The sequence below is a fragment of the Hylobates moloch genome, unplaced genomic scaffold (genome assembly GCF_009828535.3).
Source record: "Hylobates moloch isolate HMO894 unplaced genomic scaffold, HMol_V3 SCAFFOLD_3, whole genome shotgun sequence".
Classification (NCBI taxonomy): domain Eukaryota; kingdom Metazoa; phylum Chordata; class Mammalia; order Primates; family Hylobatidae; genus Hylobates; species Hylobates moloch.
The window spans coordinates 84,324,025-84,350,473 of NW_026652278.1; the positions used below are offsets into that span (position 1 = coordinate 84,324,025).

Below are 26,449 nucleotides of genomic sequence, written 5' to 3' on the forward strand. Positions count from 1 at the left end.
TTGCTTTGTGGTGGTGGTACATATCAGAAGACTAACTTCAATGGCAGTGAGGAGGGATGTCCTTCAAAACTGCAAAAAATTTGAGACCCTCTTGCATCTGTGTTTCTGTGCTATAAATAGCCCTTCTCAGGCTTGTCATGGGCATGTACCAGTGATGTAATAATGATGATTATATCAGAAGCACCACAGGTAGCTATTGGCATGATAGGTATAGGGCTGTGGATATGGTCAGTTTGACCAAGTATTCCAAGAGGCCCCATGGAGTTTGTCATCTGTAATAGAGGACTTTAGTGCATTAGTGATGAAAAAACTGCTTACCACTATCTATTGTGATCTCCCAGGGAGTATAAGGCAGCTCCGCAGTAAGTGCCTCTTGTCTTGTGTGATGTGCTTGAATACAAACATTCAGACTGTTTCTTGGGCACAATAGTGCTCCATCTTATGCCAGCCTCATCAAAGTCTTGAAATAGAGTAGGTGGTGTGTGATACCTAGACACTAACATCACCTATTCTGTTTTCCTTTTTTTGTTGTTATTATCAATGATCACTCACTTACTGTAAAACTAGACTTTATAAACAGATTATTCTTTTAGCTAATTTTCTTCTATGTGTTGATCCCTCCCAGTTTTTGTTCCTTTTTGTTGTTCATTGATTCTAGAGTTGTGTGAAGGAAGCCATTTTGTGAGTCCTGGTGCTCCTCTGCTTGCTTAGGGACACTACCAAGAGTTGGCACCAGCCTTACAAACACCTGCCTTTGATCCACAGTTGAGTTTTGGGAGAGGTAGAATAAGTGACTGCTTATCAAATGTGACCTTGGGGTTGTCAGGGCCTGTTGTTTACCCTACCTTTTCCTACTGCCTCACCTGTCCCCACCTCCTACCCTAGCACATGGTTAATAAATGAAAATCTCCAAATTTGAGATTCATTCTTTTGGTTGAAGGCTTCCATTTTCTGTTAAAATTTGAACAACATGAAACATTTTACTACATTAAACCTTCTGGATAATTTACGTTTAATTGGTTTTGTATACAGAGTTGGATAGATCTCAGTGGGTAAGTGGGGAGAAAGAACAACACACAATTCAATTATTAGACATTTTGGGGGATGCGTAAGAGAAAACCAGAAAAAGGGCAGGGGTACCTGGAATCACCGAAGACAGCTTATGCGTATACTGTTACTTTACCTAAAGGCAGCCTTTCTCATGGTTCTCAGGCATGCCATGGTGACCCTTCATATTCCCTAGAAAACCCTTTACAGCAGTGTTTGGCAAACTGTAGTCTTGTGGGCCAAATCTAGCCTGCTGCCTATTTTTGTAAACAAAGTTTTATTGGAACATAACTATGCTCATTCATTTACATACTCTTTTTTTTAGGGGGGGTGGGGGGGATGGAGTCTCGCTCTGTTGCCCAGGCTGGAGTGCAGTGGTGCGATCTCGGCTCACTGCGAGCTCCGCCTCCTGGGTTTGTGCCATTCTCCTGCCTCAGCCTCCTGAGTAGCTGGGACTACAGGCACCCGCCACCATGCCTGGCTAATTTTTTGTATTTTTAGTAGAGACAGGGTTTCACCGTGTTAGTCAGGATGGTCTCGATCTCCTGACCTCGTGATTCGCCTGCCTTGGCCTCCCAAAGTGCTGGGATTACAGGCGTGAGCCACCGCATCCGGCCCATTTACACGCTCTCTATGGGTGCTTTCATGCTACAGTGGCAGAGTTAATTTGCTGGAACACACTTGGACCACAGTGCCTAAAATATGTATCTTGCCCTTTGTAAGAAAAGTTTGCCAACAGTTAGTCTCTACTTTTGGAAGGTTAAGTATGGATCATAGATATCTTGAGTTTAATTTGGACTTCCTAACCTCTGATCTCACCATTATGTGGACTCACAGGCAGTGGTTTTAAGGAAAGATCACTGTTTATTTCAGGACAAATGCTTGGTCATGATAAAAAAAAGTTTAACTTCAAAAATATTCTTAAAATAAATGGTGGCACTGCTTTGTTTTAAACCTAAGCAGCCAATGGAAGATTAATCTCTAATTATACGTGTACATGATCCACCTGCCTCTTTCAAGTGCTCCCATCTTATTATGAGAAGTGTTAGAATTTTCCCCTTAGACATTCATCTTCTATTGTTTTTGAAGACCAAACATTTATGTCGCTGTAACTTATTTAAATATACATATGAATATAAATACAAAATGTTAAGCTCACTCTTGGAAATTTAAAGTGTTTTAGCTGAGTTATGTTTATTCTCTCTTCATTTTCTCTCAGCTTGAAATCCATGGCCCAAAATGACTCTACCAGTGGAGACTCTCTTCTTTGAAGAAGACGACCAGATAAGAGGTTGGGATGAGCATGCCACTGCATCAGATCTCTGCCATTCCATCCCAGGATGCCACCTCTGCTAGAGTCTACAGAAGTAAGACCAAGGAAAAGGAGAGGGAAGAACAGGTACTGTTAAATCTACCTGATTATTTTTGGTTAATCACTGTGACTAAGTCTTTTGGATTCTCAGAACATGATGCTGCTAGTTCCCTATTCATTGTAGTGTGAAATTTGGACAGCAGATGGCTGGAATTTCTTAATATGTGTCTTAGTCTGCCCTAGCTGCTGTAACAAAATGCCATAGCCTGGGTGGTTTAAATAACAAGCATTTATTTCTCACAGTTCTGGAGGCTAGAAATCTGAGATCAGGGTGCCAGCATGGTTGGATTCTGGTGAGGTCTTACTTCCTGACTTATAAACAGCTGCCTTCTTGCTGTGTCCTCACATGGCATGGAGAGAGGAAGGAAGCAAGCTGTCATGTGGCTGTTCATATAGGAGAACTTATCCCATGGAGAGGGTTCCACCCCTATGACCTAATTGTCTCCCCAAGGCCCCACCTCCAAATACCATTACATTACGGATTAGAGTTCCGGCATAAAAGTTTTGTGGGAAACATAAACATTTAGTCCATAATAGTGTGTATATGAGGAAGCTATACGAACTTGTTTGGAATAGAAAAAGGAAAATGTCCAACAGTTAGGCCAGGCAGGGAGATTCTTTTTGATATACACCCTCACTGCAGGTTTACTGTACGTGGTTATTTAATAAAGCCTTATTGAATTTATCTATTTGATGGGATTTTTAAGGTCTAAATAAATAGCATTAAAATTATTTGTAGAATGGGGATTTTGATTGGTATTGGGAAGAAAGAGAAACTATTCTGTCTCACCTTAGTGTGGGGATAGTTTGAACACCCAGTGGCAGCCTGACAGTTCAGGGTGTCGTGGAGCCCAGATGAGGTGGCAGTAGTGGAAGAGCAGTTGAACCAGGAACTTGCAGGGCCCCATGAGAGCTTCAGCAGCAATGGCACAGGATGAAAATAGTGGTTGTGTTTCTAGGGTCTCAATTGTGATATTAGGTTTGATTTGAAAGGTAAATTTTTGTCCAGTGGAGCCCATTTTTATTTATCGATTCCAGCTATTTTATATATTAGCAGCTTACCTATATCAGCCAATTCTCACGTAAAACTTGAGAACTGGTAATGGTTTGCTGTTTGTTTAGAGTTTAGAGATGGAAGGAATGCACAGAATAACTGTAGCTGACCCCTGTGTATATTGTTCTAGTGAGAGTTTGCTAGTTAAGAGTTCCCATAATCTAGGTAAAACCAAGAGCCTTGTCTGGTTATGTGGTAAGTGAAGCATTTGCGGTTGGTTTCAGTGTGTTGCATGTAAGTTGAGTCAAGGTGGTGTATGAATACGTTTGTCTAGGTATCACTGTAGGACTTGATGATTATGATTTCTTGGTTGTCATTACTCTCTTGTAGCTGTCCTGTGTGAACTGGACAACTAGGTGGCAGATAATTTTTCAGATTTTCTGTCAGTAACTTGAAAATAAGAAAACCACTCAAATATATTTATTTTTCACTCTTTGTTTTTATTTATTTAGTTTAGAGATTGGGTCTCACTCTCACAGGCTGGAGTGCAGTGGCATGATGATAGCTCACTGCAGCCTTGAACTGCTGGGCTCAAGTGATCCTCCCATCCCAGCCTGCTGAATAGCTAGGACTATAGGCATACACCATCACGCCTGGCTAAGTTTTTTATTTTGAAGAGATGAGATCTTGCTATGTTGCCAAGGCTGGCCTCAAACTCCTGGCCTCAAGCCATCCTCCCACCTTGGCTTTCCAAAGTGTTGGGATTATAGGTGTGAGCCACCCTACTGGGCCCCTAATTTATTTTTTAATGCAGAGATTGCAGTAAATAATACTACGGTCCTAGTATCCTGTAATCGTTGTTAATGGCTTTTGATATGTGATGTTATTGAGATGACTTCCTTATTTTACAAATGAATAAAACAGCTCCAAAGATAAATGCCTTATTCATAGTCATTTGTATATTTTTTTCCATATTGTTCTGTTTCCTCTAAAAAAAATGCTTGCATATGAATATAGACTGCACACACATTTTTTCATTCATTTGTACATCAAATAGTTTTGTGTTTTTAGAGACAGGGGTCTCATTCTGTTGCCCATGTTGAGGTGCAGGGGTGCAATTATAGCTCACTTGGGGGGGCCACGTGTTGGGATTATAGACACGAGCCATCGAGCCATCACACCTGGCTTGGAGTGTTTTATATCTTCCATGCCACTTTTGCATAGGGAATGAACTGTCATCCCTTTCATCCAGTCATCCTAATGCTGAATTTGTGTGTTTTTCATGTTTGTTTCTGAAGAACTCAATTTACATTTTAGAAGCCTGTTTTTTTTTAAAAGCAGAGCAGGGGACTGCTGTTGGATTCACACTGTCCAGGTAATACATGAACAGTGGTAGAGTTACAAGGACACCTTAATAGCATCTTTTGCCTCAGGGCTTTGGTTTTGAGTTAGGCTTAGGCTGATTAAGGTATAGTGTTTATGTATTACTAGCTGTGTACCTAATTAGCACTTCTAAGCAGAGTCATACACCCAAATTGGGAAAGATGTGCTCAACTGATTTGTATTACACCTCAGGATTGTTAACCAAGATGTGTAGATGTCTGTTCCCTGAGAGCAAAGGTCTTTTCATCTAATTAGCAGTGTGACCTTGGGTTCTTACTGAACTTGGAGAAGAGTGCTTATTTTCTGGAAAGTGGTGGAGATGAAATGGTTACTTTGTGGGAGATAGTCACTCCCACAGTGTGTCCACTCCCAGATACTGTCCTTCTGGCCTCAGTGGCCCTCCCCAAATCTAACAGTCACAAGGCTAGCATCTTTTACCAACAAAACTTTGATAATAACTGAAAAAATTATTTTGTTAAATTAATACGAAGAGTTTTTTGGGGGAAATTTAACCTTGAACCCCTGACTTTAAAACGTTGTTTATCATTAAAAACAGAAAAATGTGGGAGGACTGTTTTAGATTATAAAAAACTAAAGAGACAACCAGTGTAACATGTGTACCTTGATGGAACCTGTTAAAAACATAAATAACTATAAGGCGTGTTTTTTGGACAACTGGGAAAGCTGGGTATTTTCTATATTTTAGATGATAATGATAGAATTATGGTTAATTTTATGCATCAGAATATGTGTATCAGAGAAAGAAAAAGTAAATGGACAAATTTTATAGCAGTTGATGCATCTAGGTGAAGGACAGACAGGTATTCATTGTACTATTCTTTTAGCTTTTCTGTAGATTTAAAGTTTTTCAAATCAAAAGTTTTGGGAAATAAAAGAATATGCTTGCCGAAAGTGAGCTGAAGAAAGCGTCGCAGTAGACAATAATAAACAGTAAATTATATGAAATAATTTAAAGGCCAATGGGCAGGTTATCTCACACGTCCTAGGTATTCATATAATTTTAAACCTGATTCCAAATTTTTTGTTATCTTATGTAAACATTGGTTTGCACCATGTCTGGGAGGCACAGGCAGACTTTCCAAAAGGAGCAGAAGCATGGGCAGTTTTAACGAATCCATTTTCAGATCTTTACCTTCCACATACACTTGAGCCTAAAACTGTTCACGCACTCACATTTCTGAGCAGCTAGTTTTCGACTCTGAAGAAGGAAAGGCCCCTACATTTACTATGTCCCTTAATTTTGCTATGCTGCATTGTTCTAGGGAATAAATCAGGTCATCAAACAAAGGAATACTTGGAATTACTGATTAATCAAATCGTGGTATACCTGCCTAGGCAGTTTATCTTTTCCTGTCTTATTCAAGAGGCTTCAAAATGAAGGTATTTGGGCACATTCTGGATTCAGATGTATCATAGGTAGATTGATAAAAGTGACTTCATTCCCCATCAATTGTTCTTCAATGAAGAACTTTTGGGGAAAAGACCCTTAAAAGCAAAGCAGAGTGAGTTTCAAGTGATGAAAATAGTTTTCTAAAAAATGTAACGTAATTAAAGATAAGTTGATTTTTTTTTTTTTTTAGCTGTGCACAGGATCAGTTGCTACGATGGGTGATTAACTAGAAAGCAATATACCTTTGAACAGCAACTTTTCAAGATATTACAGATAAAGAACAAAGTTAAAAATATTTTGTGATTTCTTTCAGTTGAAATGTGTATCATTCAACAAAGTAGTTAATGCTTTTTATCAAATCATATGAAATATTCCAATTATATTTAATCCTTATAAAATATTATGTATTTTCTATCTCCTAATAAAAAATGTAATTACATTCTTGCTGTCAGACTGATTTGTTTTTAGAAGTACAGTAATTGCAGCAGGTTTTAATCTCACATTGGTATTTGCTTCACGCCCCCTCGTGTGGTAGAATGGAATTTGTAGACTAGGTAAGTGCTTAGAACATAACAAAAGCGCCTGATGGAGTCCCCCAGAAATCTGGTGACTAGCCCAGGCCACAATTGTACTTGTCACTTATTTTAGACCCTTGTCCCATTCTAACTCTCAAGACTGACTTTGCTTTGCACTGAACCACACACACATACCTTTGTACAATTTATCCTGGCCAGCACTACTTCAGCATTCATTTTTTTCCCCAGTATGAAAGGAACTTAATTTGATATTATTTAGCTTAAATAATGCTGTATACTATGTCAAGTATTCACAGATGGTTTAAATGCTTAAGAATGTTTATTACTGTGAATACTGTTTTTTTACTGCATTTAAGTAGGCCAACATACAGTATTTATAAATTGCCTCTATAATATATTTATAGATTAAAATTTTTTTATTTCGAATAATGGCTAACACTTATATATCATTTACTGTGAGCCAGGCACTGCCCCAAGGACTTCCCATATGTTAACTCACTAAATTGAATCCTTACAGCAACCCTTTGAAGTAGGCGTTACTGGGATGGTCATGATCACTTTATGGATTGATTTGGAAGCTGAGAATCAAAAAGGTTGGGTATGTGGTAACTGATGGAGGTGGGATTTGAGTCTTGGGTCACTACTGCTGAGTGTGCGTAGTTCTCATCACCTGGGCAGTGAGTGCTGTTGTCCTCCTCAGGTGCTGTTGTCCTCCTCAGGTGAAGGAGAGCTGCTGCTCTTATTTGTTGAGTCACCTGGGCTAGAAACTAGGGCGCTCCCTTTGCTGACTTTGCTCTTAACGCCCCACTCATCAATAAGTTTTACTGAATCCATCTCTGAAATGTTTTCTCTGTCTGTCCTTCCTCTCTGCCCTGGTGCTACTGCTCTATTTCAGGCAGCTGTGTAGGTCAGGGATTGGCAAATCATAGCCCATGGTCCACATCCAGCCACTGCTGTTTTTTATGACTTGCCAGCTAAAAATGGTTTTTACATTTTTAAATGGTTGGAAAAAAGTCAAGAGATTAATATTTTACGATACATGAAAATGATATGAAATCAAAATTTCAGTTTTCATAAATACAGTTTTATTGGAATAGAGCCATGCTCATTTCCTTGTGACTACTTTTGTCTGACAATGGCAGAATTGAGTAGGTGTAATAGAGAATATGACTTGCAGGCCGGGCGCGGTGGCTCACGCTTGTAATCCCAGCACTTTGGGAGGCCGAGGCGGGCGGATCACGAGGTCAAGAGATCGAGACCACGGTGAAACCCCGTCTCTACTAAAAATACAAAAAATTAGCCGGGCGTGGTGGCGGGCGCCTGTAGTCCCAGCTACTCGGAGAGGCTGAGGCAGGAGAATGGCGTGAACCCGGGAGGCGGAGAGCTTGCAGTGAGCTGAGATCGCGCCACTGCACTCCAGCCTGGGTGAAAGAGCGAGACTCCATCTCAAAAAAAAAAAAAAAAAAAAAAAAGAGAATATGACTTGCAAAGCATAAAATATTTCCTCTCTGGCTCTTTACAGAAAAAGTTTGCTGACCCTTGATCTAGATTATTGCAGTAGTCTACTTACTGACTTCCCAAACCTTCCCTTATGTCTCCTTCCTTTCTGTTCTCATTGTGGATGAATGGGTGGTAGTGGGAGGATACGAGAAACTAGCATCTGCATCTCTGATATGGTGTTTATTTAATTTTGCCACATAGTCATATCTGTTAGTTGCTTACCTGTTTCTCTCACGTAATAGAGTAGGAACTCCTTATTGTACGGATGATATCTTACTCATGAACAAAGGGATGGTATCCACATGATACTCATGCTTGAATGAAGATATATTCAATCCTTTACGAATGGCACTTTAAATTTTTACTCACATATTTTATATTTTCATTTTAAGATCAAATTGAAAAAGACAGCAGTTGGTAATATCTGTCAGAAGTTTTTTTGTGTGTGCAGACTCCCTTCTAGCATGTCTTTTAGAGCTTTTACAAGGTGGTGGGATCCTTGTTACTTCTTTTGTAACACTGACAAAAGAAATGTTACGAAGGTGTTACTAGATCCTCTGACAAGTACAGTGGTTTAAAAGCTAAGCCATTTTGATTAGTGTATGACACATGATTTATTAGAGCCATTCCGGCCAAGAGCAATGATAGGATACTGGTAGCTTTGGGAATGCTCTAGAACCATACCAGTGTCCAAGGGTTACAGTTTGCTGCTGAACTGAGATCGGCAGGATTGGTATTACAGAGATAACGTGGAAACGGATTTCCATTCCACAGGATGCTCCCTTGGGCAATCTGTTAGAAGTTGAGGAAGTTCCTAATATTCTGGAAGGACCAAACAGATGTACAGTGAAGGTCAGAGCAAACTGGATGTCTCATCTAGAATATTAGGCAATGTTTGAGGAGGCAGGTTTTGAAGATCATGGAAAGCAAAAGTTCTTCAGGTCAGTCTTTAGAGCAGTGGTCTAGGCAGGGAAAATCCATGAATGGGTGAACTGCAGGCAGGTAGGTTGTTGATACTTTCCTACTGCCTCAAGGACATACCATTGATGTTGTCTTAAGAGTTCTGAGGTCTTGGTTGTAATGTCAGCAGTGTGAGAATACACATATCATCAAGCTGCAAACTGCGTTCTGTGTCATCGGAGCTCTCTTTACTGTATTGATGTGGCACTGTGATCATAGAATCACAGATACTCGGGGGGCAGTCCAACTTTAATGGAGCTCTTCTGCAGGTTGGAAGGACTTGCCTGATGACCATCACCTTGCTTTCAGTGATGATTCTTATGAAAGCCTGCCCCTCCATAGTCATCAGGTCTTTTACCTCAGACAACCAAGAGCAACCAGAATTCTTTATGAGACACCTGAGATATGATGTGCACTCATCACCTCTTGTATTAGCTGCCAGGAAGCCTAGTCTCTGGGAGAAGTACCTGATAATGCAAAAAAATTAAGTTTTAAAATATTCAAGAAACATAGATTGCTAAGATCATGATCATCTTAAAATTGGAGGGTTAATCACTTAATAGTGTCTAGCAGTCCCTTATGCTTGTTTGACATTTGTCATGAAAAAACATTGCAAATCCTTGCCCGTGTTATATATTTAAGATTTGTTCACCCAGACATCAGTCTGCTAAGGAGGACATGGAGAATATAGACTTTCATGAAGGTATACAAGAAAATGTGAAGGGCACTGTATTCCAGAGTCTTTTTGTGTGAAGTTTTAGTTACAGCAGTTATAAGCCCTTATGTTAGGCTGTCTTGTTGCTGTAAAGAAATACCTGAGACTGAGTAATTCATAAAGAAGAGGTTTAATTGCCTCGTGGTTCTGTAGGCTGTACAGGAACCATGACACCGGCATCTGTTCAGCTTCTGGTGAGGCCTTGGGCTGCTTACAGAAGGCAGAGGGAGAGTGTTGTCTCACATGGCGAGAGCAGGAGCAAGAGATCGGGGGAGGTGCCACACATTCTTAAATGACCAGATCTCCTGAGAAATCACTCTATCATGAGGACAGCACCAAGGGGATGGTGGTGAAAAACCATTCCTGAGGGATCAGCCCCCATGATCCAGTCACCTCCTATCAGGCCACACCTCCAACATTGGGAATTAGATTTCAACATGAGATTTGGTGGAGACAAATATCCAAAGTATTATGAGCCCTTCTTAAAGAAGAGATTTTCCTTTTGCATTATATTAATATTACTGTTCTTGGGATGGGGAATGGAAGGAGGCCCTAAAACGTCGGCAGAATTGTTCATGTGTATAGTCCATAAGAAAAGTTTTTAATAACTTGGTTAAGTGCTAGTGGATTCACAACTCTACTGTCAACTAGCTGATACTCCAGGGAAATTTGGTGTCCATGTTTTGACTTGTTCATGTTGTACTACTCACCACTGTTGCCACCATTGTGCCAAACTGTCTGTCCTTTTAATTTGCTTTTACAATCCAGTGTTCCCATACATACCGCAGGCCAAAGGGTGAGCCTGGCTGTAATAAGGAGATACATATATATATTTTAGCAGAGTGAATAGATTTAGCTGCCTTGGCAGGTGACTGGAGAGCTGTCTGGGAGTTTTGAGAGAAACAGCTGGGGTTGTCATAGGATTGAGGCTCTGGATTGGGTTGGACTAAATGATCTTTATGTCGCTGTTAATTCTGAGGATTTTTTTTGAGCACTCTTGGCCACACTTTATTCTTTTTTTTTGAGACAAAGTCTCGTTCTGTTACCCAGGCTGGAGCACAGTGGTGCAATCTCAGCTCACTGCAACCTCCGCCTCCCAGGTTCAAGCGATTCTCCTGCATCAGCTTCCTAAGTAGCTGGGATTACAGGCGCATGCCACCACGCCCAGCTTATTTTTGTATTTTTAGTAGAAATGGGGTTTCACTATGTTGTCCAGGCTATTCTCGAACTCCTGACCTCAGGTGATCCACCCGCCTTGGCCTCCCAAAGTGCTGGTATTACAGGTGTGAGCCCCGTGCCCGGCCCACACTTGATTCTTAATAATCAGTTTGAGCCAGGCACAGTGGCTCACACCTATAATCCTACCATTTTGGGAGCCGAGGCAGGAAGAGCTGTTGAGGCCAGGAGTTTGAGACCAGCCTGGGCAACATAGCAAGACCCTGTCTCTACAAAAAATAATTAGCAAAGTGAAACATACTGGAGATCACTGTTTTAGTGATCTCTTGTGTCTAGGCTGGGAAGGAAGTAGAGAAGACAAGAAGAATAGTGATCAACCTTAGAGCTGATTATCTTCATCAGGAAATTGGGAGTTAGCAGAATGCAGGGCAAAAGAGAACATCAAGGAAATAAGTCTCTTTAGAGAACAGGAAGTGGAAGAAGGGACACATTGTGAACCTCAGGTGATAGGCCCTCTTATCCTGTCATTCATGGGATGGGGTAGGGGAGTGGGTGGTCAGGATTTGGAGAAAAAGGAAGGTCACTTCAAAAAGGGAAGAGAACAACTTGGGCTAGACACTTTCTGGTGGACGTGAAATCTCGTAAGACATTGAGGGGATTACAGAATGTTGAAGAAAAGGATATCCCTGGGAGAAGAGAGCAGAGTTAGGGCTTTCAATAGAGACTGGTTCGTTTGTCTTTTTACCACACTCCATGAACTGCCCTCTCCCCAGCACACCTGCAGAAGGCTGCTTGAATGCGGCATCAGCTCCCAATAGCTGGAAGAGGAAGGGTTCCCCTAGACAACACAACATCACACACACAGAAGCCAGATTGAATGTCCTTGTGAAGTGGAAGGCAATGAGGGGACATGGTGAGGCCTCTGTACACGTCAGGACAGTGAAAGGCTCAGTGCTTGTGGAACGATGCAGAGTCTGTTCTGGAAGAAATCATGATTTCCCTGCAAAAAAGGAAAGAATGCTTATCTACTGTGGAATAGTACAATAGGAACTAAAAGTTTATAAAACATAAGTTCAGAAGTGATAAAATAACAGAAGGAGGTGAAAAGGGAAAATACAAGGCCAAAAAACACTTAGGGAACTTGTTTGTTGCTGAACAACAAATAAATTAGAAGCAGCAAGGAACAGAATACTCATGGCTGAAAAATTACCTTAGTGGCAGCAAAAGCTTGAGATGTTTACAGTGAGTTCAGAAGAGAAACATTGCAGCAGTGAGAAAAAAGGATGGCTATGGGAAACAGGTGGAGAACATTACAGGTGATTGGACTGCCTACAGGTGCAGCTGAGATGATACCATTACGGGCCTTCCCTTCTCTGGTTCAAGTTTGTCTTGGAATGATGATTTTAAGTTGCAGAAAATTGACTTCTTTAGATATGACTCATTTGGAAATATGTAAGCATGGACAAATTGGTGAAAATGAATATTCATGTACTTCCTAGAAGAATACCAATGAGATGAACGATTTATTTATAGCCTGAGACCAGGAAAATTCCCCCTTGAAGCAGTTTGTTTCCTGGCATTGATACTCAGAGCTCCCCTCCCCCACCCTGTGATGATGGTGTGCAGGAACTGATCTTTTACTAAATGTAAATACTGACCTGCTGATCACAGGGCAAGCATTTTGCTGCTTTTTCTGTATCCAGAACTCATTATGTAGGGTGGGTCTTATGGAGAAAAAAAATTTTGTTTCGTTCTGTCAGACATCTGTGGTTAATCATTTACCTTTTCTACATTAAAAAATTTTTTCAAGTAAGTCTGGGTGACAGGTTGGCACACAGGAAGAGCAAACAGATCCTGTAACATTTACTGTCATTGACGGGAAACTGAGCTTTCATTCCTTGTATGGCACCAAGTAAGTCTTAGAATTGTTGCATTGCAAATTGCTGTGCGGAGACTATAGGCAGAGGTGAAATTGGTTGCTGGAATGGACTTGTCATGAATTATTCATTCACTGCCTCCTTCCTTGAAAATCAGCTGGAGGAAGTCGTCCAGTTTGATGGCAGGAGTGGTATGCTGAGGGCTTCAGCAAGCCGTCACAAGTCCAGCTGCGACAGCCAGCCATGTGCCGCTGCTGGCAGCTGTAGGGTGGCAGCTGCTGTGCAGGCAGCGCCCGTCCCCTGGCGTCAAGCACAGGGACCATGTTGCAGGGAAGCGCTGCACTGAGCACACACCAATGTATTCTTGTTGGAAAATGAAGCTTCAGGTAGGAGACGTGCCCTGTCAGCTGTGCCTGGTTTCTCACTGATTCAGGGATGACATTAGGCTTTATGGAACAGATGTGTAGAACCCGGAGTTGCTCAAGGATGCCTCACTCTTGAGGTTCCCAGCCAGAAAAACTTAGCAGTTTAATTTTAATTTCATTTTCAAAGATGTACTTTGTTTCTGACACAACTGTTTCTTGAAATGCGAAAAGTATTCTTAAGCCAGTAAGCATTTAAATATATAAATTATAGCATTTTAAAATGTATCTTATTCTTGATGTAAAAAAATCTTTTTTATTGATGTAATATTGCCCACTTAAATTATGGAGTTATGGCTTTGAAAAACCCTGAGAAAGACAACTGAGTTCATAATTTGAATGAACGCACCTTCAGGCACTATTGCTATTTTCTAGAGGAAGTGTTGTTTTCAGAAGCCACTCTAATTCTTTCTGCTGGAGCATTCATTCTGGGGAGATCTTTTAGCTTCTCATAGGGTGGAAAAATGCGTAGAAGACAGAACAAAGGGTCTTTGTTCTGTTTGGTGGTATTATTTCCCGCGCGCGTGTGTGTAAGCCAGACATGTAATTTCATTTGGCAGGGCTGTTCCAGTGTTGCCACTCGCTCCCTATGTCTGATTTTGTGTGGATGCCGTGTCTGTTAACTTTGCCGAGGCTATGAGATGTTCTTGAGCTGTGGGGACATGCAAATAGCAAAGATGAAAAGATCCAGAGTATTAAGGAATCCAGGCCAAATTGAATGTACTATTTCATCAGTAAATATATCATTTATAGTTTTAAAACTCTAACAAACAACCCCTGAACACATAAGCCCTGAGCTCTGAGACAACCAGAGAAAATGGACAATCTGTTTCTATACTGTTTTCATAAGCTCTACAACAGCAGGGATCTTTGTTTTGTTCACTCATCATTCCCAGGGGCTGGACCTGTACCTGGCTCATAGTAGGTGGTTAATAAATGTGTTTCTGAATGAGTACATTCTGCACTAAAGACCGTTAACTGTCTTTCTAGAAAGGTTACTTGCTCATATAGCACTGTAGGAAGCATAATTAAAGTGTTGTAATTTCTATAACAACTTTTACAGCAAATGAATTCTGACTTGTATTGACATAGATTATTTCAAGGTTTTTGTGTATTTATTGGATACATTATTTTAAAATGGCAGAAATTTGTCTGTTCATTTTACTAATGTATAATTAAGATTTTTAAAAAGTCAGCAAGAATACAAAGACCTTTGTTTTCAGCAAGCCCTTATTTCATATTCAGAAAATGAAAATGAAAAATACTTAATGGAGAAAGCATTTGAAAAAGATTGTATTCTTCAGTACATTACTAAAAGATTATGATTCTAATCATATGTTACATGTAACTTTTAAAAAGCATTTAATTTATCAGTCTATATCAGAAAGGCTTGGGGAACTATAAATCCATTTATTCATAACTTTGGGGGTGAATTTTCAGCTGCAGTGTGTGGTGCTGAGCAGTGCTAAGCAGGGCAACATATTCTCCATAGACATTTGACTCTCAGAGGAACCAAAGGGGTCATCTTCATTAACTCTACTATCCTCCTCCTTCCACTTCCACATAGTCCACTTTATAGAGGAGAAAGCTGAAATCCAGACACCTTAGATGAATCATGGCTTAGAACAAATGGGTGGCTGTTATGGTCTTGTGCTTGGTTGTCTCATATTTTCTAGTTGCCTGTTACTTCATTATTGCCACAATGAGGTTTAAAAAAGAAAGCAGTGGCGGAAACAGATAATCACATTACTATAAATTTGGACTATATTATTATACTGAAGACAAATATTGATGCATTTTGACATTACTTTAAATAAATTACCTTAGTTTGTTGAAATACAATTTTATAAGAAGTAGATTTTCCTGTCTTGACTTCTGTGATGTAATTTTTTTTTTCCCGAGTTAAAATTGTAGTGACTAAAATATGTACTAAATTTTATTTCAAAATTGAACTTCTTGTAAAATGGTACTTTATGCCATTTTTGTTATTCCTTAAGACGACTTGGCTTTTCCTTTTATATTTGAGATAGATGTAGATTATGTCATAATTTTCCCAAATCCATTTTACTAACTGTATTAGTCTGCTTGGGCTGCCGTAAGAAAATACCACAGACCGCATGGCTTAAATAATGGAATTCATTTTCTCAAAGTTCTGGAGGTAGGAAAGTCTTAAGATCAAGGTCTTGCAATGTTGCAGTTTCTGGTGAGGCCTCTCTTGCTGGCCTGCAGACAGCTGCCTTCTCTCTATGTCTTGACATGGCCTTCTCTCTGTGCACAAGCCGAAAGCATCTGTAAGCTGAATAATTCTAGTTTCCAACCTCCTGATGTTAGAATTTGTTTAAAAATTTGAGAGACTGTACTATTCTCTCCCATTCCGTCTTCTCCCTACCCTACTCTTCAAGTCAGGCACATATGAGATGTTTAGTCTTCTTTCCCCAGAATCAGTGGTTACAGGTGTTGTTCAGCTGGGCATAGCAAGAGTGTTAAAAGTTCCTAAAAGTTCTTAAGTTTGCTGTGCTGCACGTTTTCTTTAGGAATCTCAGATTGGATTTTTTAAAGCCTCTTGTTACTAGTGATCTTAAGGCTAGGAAGCTACGCCAATAACTCTATATCAGATTTCACCTGTTTTATTTATAAGAATTCCTCATTTCTTGAGGTCCCTAAAATATCCTAAGACTCATGGGCCTCCCAGGAAGTGGCTTTTCTTACTCACCTGCAAGGCTGGGAACTCTGTAAGCCAGTTTTTCCAAAGGCGGCTTTGTAAGGATGACTCTGTAAAGGCAGTCTTAGTTCCTTAGTTCCAGAACACTTAAAAGTGTTTAGTCATATTTGATTGAATGAGCATCATTTTCAAATGTGAGTTTAGTTGCAAAACCAATATTTCCACTTATGTCCTAGTAAAAAAGAGGACAGATTCTTAATCTATGCAAATAACTTTATTGCCCTGAAAATAGAATATTTATTAAGTTTCTGAACTTTGGAGGGCTCAAGCAGGGAGAATAATATGTTTACAAGTGTTTCATTTCAGTATACAAAAGCAGAGTCTACTAAATTATGAGTTATAGATAGCTTTAAGAAGAAAGAGAAAAGCCTTCCTTATATGTCTGGAAAATACATTCAAACAGTATCAACAATATTCCAGACAAAAACTACAGTCATCCCTCATTAGCTCATTCAGCCATATCTAGTTAATTTTTGTTCCACTGGATGTGGAGTTAGTAGTATTATCAACCTATTGGCTTCCTCATAAGAGTCCTGGAAATCCTGACTTAGGCCACTGGTATGGTCGAAAGTTGTTTAAGCAATGTCATTTAGAAGCCTGTGCCCCAAAGTACCTGGCAGAGCCCTTTTCCATGGGGTTCTGATTCCTTCTGGCCTGTAGCTGATTGAAAAGGCTCTGAGGGAAACATCAGAATAAAACAGCAACAAATAGATGTCTGTAGATAAAAACACTTAAAATGGCTGCAGTTAATTTTTTACTGATCATTTTCAAAAAATAAAGGATCCGATGACACTTTATTTTGAAAAAAATATAACTGACAAGGAAATCTGGTTTCTGTGACATGCAAAACAAGATAATAAAGTCAATCAAAAAATTTTAGACTATTTAAAATGTAATAATGAACTCTATAGTTAAAGGATGTAATAAATATATCTGATTTATAAAAGCAGATGAGCATAAACTTTACAGAGAAATGAATCTTGAAATATAGCAATAATCCTAGATATTATGTGCCAATAATGTATCCAGAATATCAAGTGAAAAGATCTAGTAAGTCTGGAGTGGGTCCTAAGCTTCTGTATGTTAATGAAACTCAATCTCCATAGTAAATTATGTGAATCCCTAATTGAAAACCACTGGCCCAGAAGATGCTGCGTTCACATTTAAAAAGTGAAGTTGTAACCAAGTTAACATTTTAAAACATAAGACTGATAACAGCTATACAGTGCAGAGTATCAGGACTTTGATAAATAGAAACTAATCATGACAGTGAGAGCATTGACAAATCTCTTCTGATTTGCTAATTCCTCCCATGCAGTTTCATCAATAGTAACAAACACAATTATTTCCAGTACCTTTTTTTTTTTAACTGTGAAAGAATAAATTTTTGTCATCTTTCACAGGCCTTCTTAGAAATCTCAGAGACAGTTTTAGGCCTAAAAATATCTCAAATTTTTTATTTTATTTTACATTTAGGATTTGAATTTGTAACGACATAAATGAAAAGTTACCAGGAGATTTCAACACTTAGGAATCAGATCATAGGTGCCTGAGAAATACTTGCCTACTCATTTCAAAGTGACATCCAAACATTTGAAAATAAAGTGAAGGTTACATGATTGTAAAGCATTTGGCTCTTTCATAAGTGAGAAATATTTTATCAAGGACATTGTACAATCAACATGAAAAGCACGGAAAACTATTTTGGTAAAACACAGAATCTTTGTTATTTATACAGCAGATATCTTGCAATCTCTTACTAAGGGCGGATCAATAATCCAAGAAAATTTTCTAATTTCAACAGAGAAAACCAAACTCCAGTTTTGTATCAGTGTAATATTTGATACTACAGGAACTACAAGCACTTTTATAAAATCTTACTAATTAGCCCATCAAAACTGAGCTAACTTTGGCCAAGGCAGGTAAAATTATCTTTTCTCAAATCTTCTACAACTTTCTATATCAATTTAAGTTTTGTCCATTACAGCTGATGTAGTTTGGATATTTTTCCCCTCCAAATTTCGTATTGAAATGTTATCCCCAATGTTGGATGTAGGGCCTGCTGAGAGGGGTTTGGGTCATAGAGGCAGATACCTCGTGAATGGCTTAATGCCCTCCTCTGGGTAATGCATACATTTTCACTTAGTTCCTCTGAGATCAGATTGTTAAGAAGAGCCGGGCGCGGTGGCTCAGGCTTGTAATCCCAGCACTTTGGGAGGCCGAGGCGGGCGGATCACGAGGTCAGGAGGTCGAGACCACGGTGAAACCCCGTCTCTACTAAAAAATACAAAAAATTAGCCGGGCGCGGTGGCGGGCGCCTGTAGTCCCAGCTACTCGGAGGCTGAGGCAGGAGAATGGCGTGAACCCGGGAGGCGGAGCTTGCAGTGAGCCGAGATTGCGCCACTGCACTCCAGCCTGGGCGACAGAGCGAGACTCTGTCTCAAAAAAAAAAAAAAAAAAAAAAGAAGAAGAGCCTGACACCTCCCTCCTTGCTCTCTTGACCTTTCGTCCTTCCTCTCACCTTGTAATCTCTATTCTCCTTCTCCATGTATCATGAATGGGAAGCTTCTTGAGTGTCTCTCCGGAAGCAGATCCTGGCACCGTGCTTCTTATATAGCCTGCAGAACCATGAGCCAAATAATCCTCTTTTCTTTATAAATTACCCAGCCTCAGGTATTCCTTTATAGTAATGCGAACAGACTGAGACAACCCTCTTTCTCGTTCTGGAACAAGCAGCCCTTTTATTTTAGGACAAAACTATTTTTTTTTCCTTAATAAACAAAACCCATCCTACTACCTTACACGTGGTGTTGTACCTGCCTGCCGCCATTGTTCTAGTAGTCTCATTCACATGTTATTGCTAACTTTTAGCCAAAGTAACTTTTTTTTTTTTTTTTTTTTTGAGACGAGAAAACTAGGGAGTGGATAATTGTGAGCTGTTGCATGCCACTGTTTTAGCAAACTAGCAGAGCTAACATCCAGAGCTAACATAGCTTTAACTGTGTGTACACTTTCATTGTGTACAAGTCTCAGAGTGGCAAAAATGAACACATTTAACTGATCAAAAGAGCCAAAGACATAGCCTCTTTGTATTCATTAGTTAATTCAAATTAATACCAGTTCGAGTTTTTAAGTTTCCTAAAGATCTTGGAAATTTGTCTTCAAGCTGATACATTGCAAGACATAATTACTGTTGAAAAAAAGGTCATGAGAATAATGATTTTGTTTGGTTGAACACAAATTTACGTTTTCCATAATCTTAAACATTAAGTAGAAGTAATGCTAGTTTATTCAATCAGTAAACCTGTATAGGTTTATGAATGACATATCCAAATGGAATAAAAATCTATGCTTATACTTAATATTGATAAATCAGTAAAGATACAACTGTTTCTATTAAGCCGTAAATATTAAACTGGTCCCATTTCCAAAGATTTGCTTTTTTTATGTGAACTTGATTTCTTAATACAGCTCAATAATTGGTTTCTTGAAAGTGTTAGATCTTCAACCTCCTTATCTCCTGAGAAATTTAGGAATATTCTGTTTATATATGTACTTATTTACTTCTATGAGTAAATCAGAATATATTAAGAGATTTCATAATGTAATAGATTTTAGAATCTAATTTGTTAATCCCATTCTGAAGTAGAAAATTATTGCACCTTCACGCAATGAAAGACAACAGCCTTTCTGAATTACACATAGACACACAGATGCAGAAAGTTTATGACTTCAATTCTGAAATTTCAACTATGGGGCCACGGCAAATACAGAATTATAAAACTCATCAGTCCGTGTCAAAGAGCTGCTCTCTTCCCAGTGAGCATGAATTCTTAATTGATTCGTGGTGAGAACAGACAAATAGACAAACAGAAAAAAACTAACAAACCAGACTATCTATAGTTGCTCACCCATTAACCCATTCACAAAGATTAGAGATTTTTATAAAATGGCCAGACCATAAAACCAAATCCCCATTGGGAAATAATTTGTTGGAGGTCCCAAATTTCACAGCCATATGGTTTGAATAGGATAGAATCACCTGTAGCTCCAGATGGCTCTAATTGAAATTAGCCTAAAGCAATTAATGTTATCCTGTTCTTCAGCCAGTCACTGTGGGAAAAAGTAGGGGTAGAATGTTGCTGGAAAACAGAAGTTTTCTGGCTCAAACAGAAACTAGATCACATCTGGCATTAATTACAAGCCTGTGGTATTGATAAAAAACAAATGGATAGCAACTTAACTGTAACGGAATTTGGCGATAGCAACTGGATAGTTGCAAGTAACAGACCCTAATATGTGAAATTGGCTTAATAGATATAAGTGAAGTCAGGCAGTCTTTTGCCACAGGGATTGTTTTAGGATAGTGTCTACCCCTAGGACTGGGAGTGGGGACCCAATCCTACTGAAAGTCAATGCTGAAAAGTTTAGGGCTCTTCAGGGGAAGGTAAAGGAGAGAATAGTGTTGGAAACTCTGATGTGCGATAGGGAGAAACTGAGCCATTGAGGGAGCCATCAAGGCGGGTCTTGATCCTGGGCTGTGAAGTAGGCAATCCTTGTTTCGTATTCAGGAGTAGCTGGATTAATAATATGTCTTGTTTTTTTGAACAGTGAGATCTGATTAAAGGCAAGAAGGCATAGGTGCTTAATTGTATATATAATTAACAGCTCGAAATGAAGAGCAATAAAATGAAATTTATGTCTCTTATAAAAGTAGAAATGCAGAATGTAGGGCCACCTTTGTAGAATGTCGGAATTGTTAGTGATCTCTGGCCACTCAGTATAAGCCCCTACTCAAGATGAAGAGGGACGCAGTAAGGGAAATACTAGTGCTAAAAGTGACAGTATTTTCAGCAAATTGGCATATTTTTCTTTTAAACATGCCAGATATACGAACATGAATCTTGACATCCTTAGCTATGATTATAGTCATTAGTATCCTCTTTAAATTTAGGAAACACCATCTAGAAAGAAAATTGGCTATATTTATTCACCATGTTTACAGTATAAGAATGAAATTCATACCGTATGGTGTTTTGTTGTTAGATTCTGAGTGAGTGTCCATTCACTTAAATTTCCAATATCCAGTGCTAGCTTTGTGCTAATGGCTTGTAATTAGATAGCTGGTGTCCTGTATTGATTAGCTTATACAGAAAAAACACTGGAGTTATTTACTCAAGGTGTATAGCACAGTGTTTTATACGTCATAGGTTATTTTTTGGATCTTAGTTTTTTTTTTTTTTGAGATGGAGTTTTACTCTTGTTTCCCAGACTGGAGTGCAATGGCGTGATCTCGGCTCACCGCAACTTCCGCCTCCCGGGTTCAAGTGATTCTCCTGTCTCAGCCTCCCAAGTAGCTTGGATTACAGGCATGTGCCACCTTGCCCACTAATTTTGTATTTTTAGTAGAGACAGGGTTTCTACATGTTGGTCAGGCTGGTCTTGAACTCCCAACCTCAGGTGATCTGCCCGTCTCAGCCTCCCAAAGTGCTGGCATTACAGGCGTGAGCCACCGTGCCAGGCCAGATCTTAGTATTTTTTAAAAGTTGAGATACAGCTTTCATACCATTAAATCACCCTTTTAAAGTGCCCAATTAGTAGATTTTTAGTGTATTCATAAGGTTGTACAGCTGCCACCGCTGTGCCAGTCCAGAACATTTTCATCACCCCAAAATGAAACCCTCTACCCATTAGCAGTCACTCCCCATTCTCCCATCCCCACAATCCTTGGTAACTGCGAATTTACTTTTTGTCTTTGTGGATTTGCCTATTTTGGACATTTTATATAGATGGAATCATATATGATCTTTTGCTACTGGCTTCTTTCACATAGCATAATGTTTTCAGGGTTCATTCATATTGTAGTATGTATCAGTACTTATATCCTTTTAATGACTGAATAATATTCCATTGTATGGATAATACCACATTTTGTCTCTATGTGTTGATGGACATTTGAGTTGTTTCTACCTTTTGGAAATTTTTATTTGTGTTTGCTTGGTATATATTTTCCCATTCCTTTATTTTACACTGTATCAATGAAACGAGTTTCCTATAGATAACATATAATTGGTTGTTTTTTATTTATTTTTAGTTTTTATTTTATTTATTTATTTATTTTTTTTTTTGAGATGGAGTCTCGTTCTGTCGCCAGGCTGGAGTGCAGTGGTACGATATCTCGGCTCACTGCAACCTCTGCCTCCCGGGCTCAAGCAATTCTCCTGCCTCAGCCTCCTGAGTAGCTGGGATTACAGGCATATATCACCATGCCTAGCTAATTTTTGTATTTTTAGTAGTGATGGGGTTTCACCGTGTTGGCCAGGATGGTCTTGATCCCTTGACCTCATGACCCGCCCACCTCGGCCTCCCAAATTGCTGGGATTACAGGCGTGAGCCACCGTGCCCGGCCATAATTGGTTGTTTTTTAAAAAAGTCAGTTCTCCACATTTGTGTCCTGTAATTGTGGTGTTTATGTATACTTAATTATTGCTATGTTTATCTATTTGGAGTTTGGCTATCTCTTTGCTTTTTTTAAAATGAGTTACAAAATACATACTTCTCAGAGTCTATTTTGAATCAGTATTTTGCTACTTCAGTTGCAGTGTAGAAACTTTACTAAAATATAGAAAATGTATCACAACTTTCACTTTCCCCCTTTCTGTTATAGTTATCTTACATTCTACATTGCATACTTTCAGAGCCCCTCATAGAATGTATTATTATTATTAGTATTTGCTTTCAGCCATCAAATGTAAAGAATCAAGAGAAAAAGAATAGTCAATTGTTTTTGTCTGAATGCTTAGCCTTTCTGTTGCTCTTTCTTTATTGCTGATATACACATTGTTTTCTGGTATCATTTTCCTTCCATGTGATGAATTTCTTTTAAGCAGTTCTGTTGGTTACTAATCTTGTTACTCTTTGTCTGTGACTGTTTTTATTTCCCTTCATTCCTGAAATATATTTTCACCACATATTTAGTTTTAGGTAAACAGGTCTCTTTTATCAATATTTGAAAAATGATGTTACTTCTGAGTACTGGCCTTGAGGGTTTCCTGATGAGCAAGACACAGTCATTTGAATCATTGTTCCTCTATAAGTAATGCATCCTTTTTCTCTCTCTGCTTTCCAGATTTCTTCTTGTCTTCATTAATTTGACTATGCTATGCCTGGGCATAGGTTTCTTATAGTTCATTCAGTTTTTTGAATGCATAGGTTTATGTCCTTCTCCAAACTTTGGGAAAATTTTAACAAGTATTTCTTCAAATATTTGCCAGCACTGTACTTTCTCGTTTACTGTTTGGAATAATTTGTAGCCATTTGGGATTGGCTTTTTAAATTAAGTGTAATTCTCTGGAGATTTCTTCCAGGTTTGTGTTTGTATCAATAGTTTGTTCCTTTTTGCTAGTGGAGTGGTTTTCCATGGTATGCATGGACCACAGTTTTCTAACCGTTTACCTGTTGAAGGACATTTGTTTCAACAAAGCTGCTATAGACACCTATAGGTTTTTATGTGAACATGTGTTTTCATTTCTCCAAGGTAAATATTCAGGAGAGCAATAGCTATTTCATGTTTAATTTTTAAAGAAACTTCCAAAGTTTTTTCCAGGATAACTGTCATTTTATTTTCCTGCAAGCAATATATAAGTGATCTAGTTTCTTTATATCCTCATCAATATTTGGTGATGTCATTATTTTAAAAAAAGTTTTAGCCATTCTGATAGGTGTGTAGTAATATCTCATTGTGATTTTAATTCCATTTATCTAATGGCCAATGATGTTGAACATCTTCTCATATGCTTATTTGCCATCCGAGTATCCTATTCATTAAAATGTCCCTTCATATCTTTTGCCTATTTTCTAATTGGATTTTTAAAAATGTTCAGGTCTAAGAATTCTTTCTGTATTCTAAATGCTAGTCCTTAATTGGATATTCATTTGCAAATATTTTCTCCCAGGCTATAGCTTTTATTTTCAGCCTCCTAGCAGGGTCTTTCATGGAGCAAACGTTTCTGATTTTGATGAAGTTTAATTGATCAGTTTCTTAAATGGATCCTGCTTTGGGTGTCTAGTGTAAGAACTCTTTGCCCAGCCTTAAATCCTGAAGATTTCTCCTATTTTTAAAATGTTTTATGGTTTTAGATTATACATGAAGTCCATGAACTATTTTGAGTTAATTTTTGTATAAGTTTGAGACTTAAGTCAAAGTTCATTGCTTTGTTCCAGCATCATTTGTTGAAAATTCTCTTTCCTCTATTGAATTGCTTTCTTAAAAATCAGTTGGGCATATTGTATGGGTTGATTTCTGGATTCTCTATCTTGTTCCATTGATGGTTATGTCTGGTTCTTCACTAGTACCACACAGTAGTGATTACTCTGGCTGTATATTAGTTCTTAAAATTGGATGGATGGATTTCTCCCAGTTTTTTTATTCTTTTAGGATTCTTTAGGATTGTTTTAAGTATTCTAGTTCCTTTGCATATCCATATAAATCTTAGAATAATCTGTCTATATCTAAAACAAAAACTTGCTAGAATTTTGATAGGAATTATGTTTAAGGTGTTTATCAATTTGGGGAAGAGTTGTCAGCTTTCATTATGTTGAATTTTTTATTCCAGGAACAGTGTGTCTTTTTATATGTTGAGATCATTTTTGATCAATTTTTTTTTTGCAGCGTCAGCAATCAGATTCATGTTTTGCTTGATATGCACCTAAATACTTCAGTTTTTTTAGAGTGGCTCTGTAATAGTAATTGTGAGTTCTTTTGTTCATTGCTATATGTGTGTGTGTTATATATGTGTGTGTGTATGTATATATATATATATATATATATATATATATATATATATAGCAATGCAGTTAATTTTCGTGTGTCTATTTTGTATCCTCTGACTTTGCTGGACTCATTCTAGGACTTTGTTGTTGCTATTTATCGTTGATACCTTAGGATTTTCTACATAAGCATTCATGTCATTTGCAGATAGAGATTTTTATGTCTTTCATTCTGATATATATGCCTTTTATTTCGTTTATTTTCCTAATTGTGGTGGCTAGAACTTTTGGCACTATGATGAATCAGAATAGTAGAAAACATTCAAGAAACTGGGAATAGAGGGAAACTACCCAATGTAATAAAGGCCATATATGAAAAGTCTGCAGCTGACATTATAGTCATTGGCGAAAGTCTGAACATTTTTCCTCTAAGATCAGGATCAAGATAAGGTTGCCTGGCTTTGCCACTGCTGTACAACACATTACTGGAAATCCTAGCTGAGCAATTAGGCAAGAAAAAGAGGTAAAAAGCATCAAAATTGGAAAGAAGTAAAATTATCTCTCTTTACATATGACACAATTTTTTATATAGAAAACCCTAAAGAATCCATGCCAAACAAAAAACCAGACTAAATGAATTCAGCAAAGTTTCAAGTTATAAAATCAACAGACACACACAAATCAGCTATGTTTTTATATACTAATAATGAACAATCTAAAAAGGATATTTTTTAATTTTTAATTTATTTATTTATTTATTTATTTATTTTTATTTTTTGAGACGGAGTCTTTCTCTGTCCCCCAGGCTGGAGTGCAGTGGCGCGATCTCGGCTCACTACAAGCTCTGCCTGCCGGGTGCACGCCATTCTCCTGCCTCAGTCTCCCGAGTAGCTGGGACTACAGGCGCCTGCCAACACGCCCGGCTAATTTTTTGTATTTTTAGTAGAGACGGGGTTTCACCGTGTTAGCCAGGATGGTCTCGATCTCCTGACCTCGTGATCCGCCCACCTCGGCCTCCCAAAGTGCTGGTATTACAGGCTTGAGCCACCGCGCCCGGCCCTAAAAAGGATATTGAGAAAACAGTCCTGTTTACAATGGCATCAAAAATGCATAAAATACTTAGGAATAAACTTAACCAAAGTGATAAAGACTTATACACAGAAAACTACAATATATTGATGAAAGAAATTAAAGAAGACATAAAATAAATGGGAAGACATCCTGTGTTTATTGGGAAACTTAGTATTGTTAAGATGACAGTACCGCCCAAATCAATCTGTGTATTCGGTATAATCCTTATCAAAATCTCAGTGACTTTTGTTTTACAGAAATAGATAAATCTGTCCTGTAATTTATATGGAATCACAAGGGATCCTGAATAGCCAGAACAATTTGAACAGAAAGAACAGAGTGATGGTTTGATGCTTCCTGACTTCAAAACTTATTACAAAGCTACAGTAAACAAGTTAGTGTGATACTGGCATAAGATAGACATAGAAACCAATGGAATAGAGTAGAGAGCCCCAGAAATAAAGCCTCACATATTTGGCCAAATGATTTCCCAC

At 38.5% G+C, this 26,449-nt stretch overlaps 2 protein-coding genes across 3 annotated transcripts in view; both read left to right on the plus strand.

Annotated features, from left to right (window-relative positions):
* Positions 1-6,646, plus strand: part of ZFAND4 (zinc finger AN1-type containing 4) — a 156,886-nt gene extending 150,240 nt beyond the window's left edge. Inside the window, exons 14-15 of the transcript XR_009212850.1 lie at positions 2,267-2,446; positions 6,398-6,646. The gene's annotated coding sequence lies outside the window, so the exon portion shown is untranslated. The remainder of the gene's footprint in view (positions 1-2,266; positions 2,447-6,397) is intronic.
* The window catches only part of MARCHF8 (membrane associated ring-CH-type finger 8), a 66,507-nt gene continuing 42,402 nt past the window's right edge, over positions 2,345-26,449 (plus strand). For both annotated transcript variants that reach the window (XM_032142587.2, XM_032142612.2), the window contains exon 1: positions 2,345-2,446. In XM_032142587.2, coding sequence (XP_031998478.1) covers positions 2,345-2,446 — 102 coding nt within the window. The remainder of the gene's footprint in view (positions 2,447-26,449) is intronic.